This window comes from Siphateles boraxobius, unplaced genomic scaffold (assembly GCF_051911475.1).
Source record: "Siphateles boraxobius isolate OS27281-9 unplaced genomic scaffold, OSU_SipBor_1 29, whole genome shotgun sequence".
Lineage (NCBI taxonomy): Eukaryota > Metazoa > Chordata > Actinopteri > Cypriniformes > Leuciscidae > Siphateles > Siphateles boraxobius.
Window position 1 is genome coordinate 11,088,063 of NW_027508908.1, and position 6,029 is coordinate 11,094,091.

General features: G+C 39.0%; 2 protein-coding genes across 2 annotated transcripts; both read left to right on the forward strand.

Moving 5' to 3' along the window:
• Positions 1 to 1,103: 1,103 nt before the first annotated feature.
• hmx1 (H6 family homeobox 1) lies at positions 1,104 to 3,063 on the forward strand. Its single transcript, XM_077246957.1, has 2 exons — positions 1,104 to 1,735; positions 2,295 to 3,063. The coding sequence occupies exons 1-2, from the start codon at positions 1,465 to 1,467 to the stop codon at positions 2,885 to 2,887; spliced, it is 864 nt and encodes a 287-aa protein (XP_077103072.1). The 5' UTR covers positions 1,104 to 1,464; the 3' UTR covers positions 2,888 to 3,063.
• A 1,584-nt stretch (positions 3,064 to 4,647) lies between these two features.
• On the forward strand, positions 4,648 to 5,723 carry hmx4 (H6 family homeobox 4). Its single transcript, XM_077246958.1, has 2 exons — positions 4,648 to 4,975; positions 5,079 to 5,723. Exons 1-2 carry the CDS (start codon positions 4,771 to 4,773, stop codon positions 5,588 to 5,590), a joined length of 717 nt encoding a protein of 238 aa, XP_077103073.1. The 5' UTR covers positions 4,648 to 4,770; the 3' UTR covers positions 5,591 to 5,723.
• Positions 5,724 to 6,029: the final 306 nt, after the last annotated feature.

Here is a 6,029-nt window from a genome sequence, read left to right on the forward strand (position 1 = left end):
CATTTAGTTAGGCCTATATTTTAATTAAGTGTTGCAAATCACATGCTGTGAAAAAATGTGTCACGACCTATCTGCCATGTGATTAAGTCACATAGCTTTTTAAAATTAACTTTAAGTCAAAAGTATTATTCAACTTACGTGAACCAAGACAAATATATTACGTCACACCAAATGAAGGTAATTTTAAGAAGTAACATCTAGGCATTTACACTTTTGGACGCATTATGCACGGTTTTGTTTTTATGCTTTATAGCGCATCGTCTATATGGGGTTCTCAATGGGGTTCAATATAGAACCACAGGGATTTTTACTCAATTTTAAAGAACCCTTTATGCCAAACAGGTTCTATATAACGAGAAATGTAGGCCTATTAAATGATTGCATAATACTTTTGTTTAGTGGGTTATTTTTTATTGATAAAGAATGTTTATGAGTTGTTTAATTCATAAAATTAAATTAAAATGAATAATGAACAAACAAACTGAAACAAGATAAAGCCACAAAATGATCCCTAACAGTGCAGGCCTAAATATCTCAATATTATTATTTCGTGCCAGTACGTGCTAAAATATATTTATTATGAACCTTTTAACAAATCTAAATGATTTCGAATTGCTTTAATTTAATTTCTATAACGATGCTAATTCTATACTTGCAAATTACACGCACTCAAACAGTTAAGTAACCAGGGAACCACTCCGATTTAAAGTAGAAAACCAAATGCATAATCTAGGCTATTTGTCTAATTAGAGCTCGAAAAATATTTTAAAACGTTTTTAATGGGTCAGTAAACGTCTGGCTGATGTAGCTAAAAGTGTAGTGTTTACAGATCATGAGTTCCAAAAAAACGGAATCTTTAGTTGTGGTTTAAATGTCTTATTTGACGTCTTTAAACGCATAAACCAAACACAACATATCCTGGGATGCCCCGACGAAGGCTGTCTCGCTGCCTGCATGCCAAACAGTGGCGTTTGCTGTAACGTCGTTGTGATGTAGCGACCCATCCGACCAATAGACGGAGCAGCATCCGATAAACGAGATCCCCAGCTGACGCGATGCGCTGAAGACCACTATCTGTATTTTGATTTGCTCTCTAATTGACCCACATACAGCTCTCTGCGACAGGGGTTCCACCGACCCTGAGGCACGATCAAAACCGATGTCGAACCGGAGCCGGTAATACCCTTTCACGAGTAATCCCATTTGCTATTGTGATCGTCCAATAGCAGAATGCCCTCCGCTTGTTAAGCATTTGACTTGACTTGGATTTTTCTTTAGCCCACTATACAGCGCCAGCTTCTCTGTGTAGCCTACTGGCGCCGTGGACGCACCAAGGATTTCGTCCTACTGAAGTGATGGTTGAGCGGGGATATCCGGAGAGAAAGGATCCGTTGCTTTTTGCATAGAAGTATACGCGAATCACCCGGCGGCTGCTGTTATTGGTAGCCTATATTTGTACGAGAAATGCATGTCAAAAGCCAACAACAGCATACTTCTACCACATCCAGGGGCTCGTCGTTTTTTATCGAGAATATACTTGGCACTTGTAGGACAGAAAAGTCTGTCCGTCCTATAAAGGATAGCGATGGCACGGACAGAGAGATTGTTCTTAAGGGCAGCACTAAGGCGTATCGGAAAGAAATGTGCAGTCAAGCATCCAGCAGAGGCTTCAAGACAGAGATGTGTAGGAGCACACAGTCACCTCTGGACTGGTATGGACGGGAGACCCTTGCGAGTAAGTTCAAAACTATAGTTTATAGTTCAAAACTCCTCAGTTATTGTGAAAAATTATTAGCCAAAGTGAAAAACTATAGAGGTTTCATAAGCAGTGATCTCTACATGGATGACTTCATTTAAATGAGTGCACAAGCTCGAATGGGCTGTGCTTTTCGTTAATGGAACAGGCTGACTTGCTCATTATTAGTTCTCAACTGAATAATTATTCCCCGTGTTAGTACAGCAGCAATTGTCCCTCTGGCAGGTCCACTTTAGTTTTAAGCCTCATTAGGTAAAACCAACAAAAGCAACTCAAATGCGCAGAGCAGCCGAGTCGCAATGAAAGACTTCCCAAACTCGTTAAAGGCTTAAGAGTGCAATTGGTTTGTCTGATTCGTTAACTCTGTAAAGCTGTGAAAGCCACAGGGAGAAAGTCGGCTGCTTATATAGATTGATACACAATATGCACATATGGGAACGGGCCTAGATTACGAGCGTGCAGATTTTTTATATCACATTGGCAACATCTTTCTGATCAAATACATTAAACATACACGTTCATTTTCATCTCTATTCAGGTCCAAGAGAAGAAACCCGCAATTCCAGTGAACACAGCCGCAGCGACAGGGACACCCCCGTGGCCTCTGAGCTTCTTGGTGGAGCAGTAGACCAAAAAACTAGCGAGTGTGTGGTGGATGAGGGAGAGGACGCTCCACAGCTCTTCGATGACCGTTCAGGTCCCGACATTTCCGAGTCAGGCTCAGTCCGGAAGAAAAAGACCCGAACTGTGTTCAGCAGAAGCCAAGTCTTCCAGCTAGAATCCACGTTCGACATGAAGAGATACCTGAGTAGTTCTGAGCGCGCGGGACTCGCGGCCTCATTGCACCTGTCCGAGACACAGGTGAAGATCTGGTTCCAGAACCGCCGAAACAAATGGAAAAGACAATTGAACGCGGATTTAGAGGTTGTTAATTTTAACCACAACTCCCAACGGATTGTCCGGGTGCCCATCTTGTATCACGATAAAACAACACCCATGTCAACACTCAGTTTTAACGTGTCTCCAGTCTCGCCTCCAATCATGGGCTTCTCGAATTCTGTAAACTATCCGTTATCGTCCTTTGCTCATTCAATGAATTTAATAACATCGCAGATGACAGGCCTTGTCTGATATTGGGAAAATGACATACAGCATTGACAATAGTGACCCAATGACAATTATCATCAATTGGTGCAATAACTGATCTTGCTGGAAACTGCAGTATAATGCCTGCTGCAACCAAAGAAATGAAAACGCCTATCACAAGAGAGAGACAAGTTTGAGTTAATTGCCACTGTTATATATATATATATATATATATATATATATATATATATATATATATATATATATATATATATATATATATATATATATATATATATATATATATATTCTGTGCATGGGGGCCCTCACCTGTATGCAAATAAGGGCAACACTTGCTTTGTGCAAATATAGCCTAGGCCTATTTTTATTCAGAACCACTGATTTATAAGTTTTGTCACTTTTCACATTATACATTTTAATAAACGAATCACGTTAAAGCAATATGATTTTTCTGTAAACTGGTTTCTAAGACTTTTATATGAATGAGATAGGACTTCACGGGACAACTTGAAAACCAAGCATCATGCAAAATGTATTTTTCACAGGTGTCCAGATGATCTGGATTACTTTGGGTATTTTCTAAACGAGTACATCAAATTTAGCCAATTTTCAAAGCACGATGCAGTAAAATCACTATTATTCACAAAGAAAAAAAAAGTGTGGTTTAAATAGGCCCTCTTAGCCTATATGCAGTCCGTTATTACGGACACAACAGAAAAAAACAATATGCCTAATAAATCATAACACTGTTGAATGTAATATGCAGTTTACAATAAAATAGTCAAATTTAAACGAACAATGATGTAGCCTATCAAATGTACACGTAAATATTCATGAGTCCAGAAATAAATCTCATGAAAATGTAGCCTACTATATATAAGGCCCGCTACTGGGCATTTTCACTTTGACAACAGAATAATGATCTAAAATTATTATTTAGCCTAAATAATGTTGTTTGGAATAACATTTTCATCATATTTACTCAATCATATCATTATAGTTTACAATGATTTCAGAAGTATTTCAGGATCTATTTTGAAAAACTATCGTCTCCCGGATAAGAAAAATAAGAAGAAAAGACAATTAAATCTTTATTGTGGTGACTGACTAAGGGTTCAATAAAATAATATGTATTACAAAGTTATCGTCCATGTATGCTTTCAATGCCCAATACACACTTATTATAGATAAATTATTAAAGGACGAAGAAATAACGACTTAAAAATAACTTGCATATCAATAATGTGAAAAGTGAGGGTCATCGTTCATTTTTGTAATATCTACATTGTATCTACATAGTTCGAAAGAATCACATGCCCGTTTCTTTCACAACAATGCATTGCCACAAAATAAAAACAACAATAAGAAAGGGTGGAAACTAATGAAACTTTGGTAAAAAATTAAAGTTAGGATTTTTATCTTACACACTAGGCTAATGAAGTGCAAGAAGTAAAACCATTATTTGAAAAATACAGATGAGATAAATAACTAATAGCAAAAGCTCCCTTTCTTCTTAAATAGACATCCCACAAGCATCATCAAACGAGCTGGCAAAGGCCGCAAAATTGGCCTTTGCTAAAACCTAAAATTTCTTTCCTTTTCTTAAGAACACTCTTTAAAAACAGTATGCACTGTGATAGCCTATGTGTGCCAGATGTCTGGATAAGTCTGTGCTCTAGCTCCCACCCCCCTCTGCCATTGGACGCCGTGTTGTCTGATTCTCGCGACCAATAAACGATGGAGAATCGTATTCTTCCGGTCAGTGAACTAACAGTCTAGGCGAACTCAACAGCACTGCACGTCGTGGAGCGATGGTGCTCGGAGAATCGAGACGTTAGTTTACGACGCGGCAAACGAAAAGAGACAAGGACAGCGAGGACCCCGCATCTAACGCATATAACGAGAATATGAGCAAGGAGGAAGCGTCATGTCGACCCGCTTCTTTGAAGTTCACCATTGATAATATCCTCAATTCCAAGTCTAGCAGCAGAAACTTTGACAGCTGTCATTCAAAGACATCGCTTGTGGTGTGTCAGGATGGCTGTCTGCATCATCCCGGAGAGAGCGAGGGTCTATGCAAAGATGGGTCGGATACAAGATTGCACGGCATTGGTAAGATATTGTTTTTGATTTGGGCACAAAACTGCTATAATGTGCTATTAGTATTGCTGTATTTGTTTAGAACGAATATCAATAGCGTTTGCCTGGCTTCCAGATAAAGTCACCATAGATGGCGATGGGAGAGTGGACGCGCTCAAAACCGTGGACGTGCGCAGCGAGAGCACGGACAGCTGCGACGACGCGCAACAAAAGAACAACGGCAAGAAAAATAAACTGATGACGAAAAAGAAAACACGCACTATATTTTCAAAGAGACAGATCTTCCAACTGGAATCTACGTTTGACATGAAACGCTATCTGAGTAGCGCAGAGCGCGCTTGCCTGGCAAACTCTTTACAGCTCACCGAGACTCAAGTCAAAATCTGGTTTCAGAATCGACGGAATAAATTAAAAAGACAACTGTCTACTGACCTGGAGGGACCGAATAGCGATTTCGGTGACATTGGAAAGACGGTACCGCTCCCAGCTTTATATAAAGAGAGTAATATTCTCGGAAGGTGCATGCTTCCAATGCCTCTGCCAGTCGTGTATCCTGGAGGTAGTGCGCCTTACTTCTACTTTTCAAATGCCAGCAAGTATTTCAGTATGTTTGATGGAGATATATGACTTAGACAAGACCCTCGCGCAAGGGACATATGCAGTTTTCTTAGCTCTTATAACAGAACTGACAACACGGCCCAATTTTGATAAGCATTATCTGCCTTTTTGTGTGTTTTGCTGAGAACGTTGTTGAGCTAACGGTCAGTAAAAAAGCTGGCTTGCATTTCTATGCAAAACCTATTTTATTTATTGTATTCTGTAGACAATTTTATATTAAAAAATAACAACTATATCCCAGCCATACTGGCATAAATGCCAGTGCCAATCATCCTGTCTTCACATGGCAGGGAATTATAACACTAATGTTTTAAGGTTTACATTGTTATTATTATTATTACATTTCTGCCAAAGATAGATTATTGATGCATGCATTTGTATTTCAAATGGCCCTCTAATTTTTAAAATGAGCAATGAAAACGTATTTAAGTGAATGTATTGGTTAATT

Bases quoted from the DNA above. Each gene is read 5' to 3' on its own strand.
- hmx4 (XM_077246958.1), top strand. From the start codon at position 4,771: ATGAGCAAGGAGGAAGCGTCATGTCGACCCGCTTCTTTGAAGTTCACC. The intron at 4,976-5,078 runs GTAAGATATTGT...CCTGGCTTCCAG, and splicing joins TACAAGATTGCACGGCATTG to ATAAAGTCACCATAGATGGC.
- hmx1 (XM_077246957.1), top strand. From the start codon at position 1,465: ATGCATGTCAAAAGCCAACAACAGCATACTTCTACCACATCCAGGGGC. The intron at 1,736-2,294 runs GTAAGTTCAAAA...ATCTCTATTCAG, and splicing joins TGGACGGGAGACCCTTGCGA to GTCCAAGAGAAGAAACCCGC.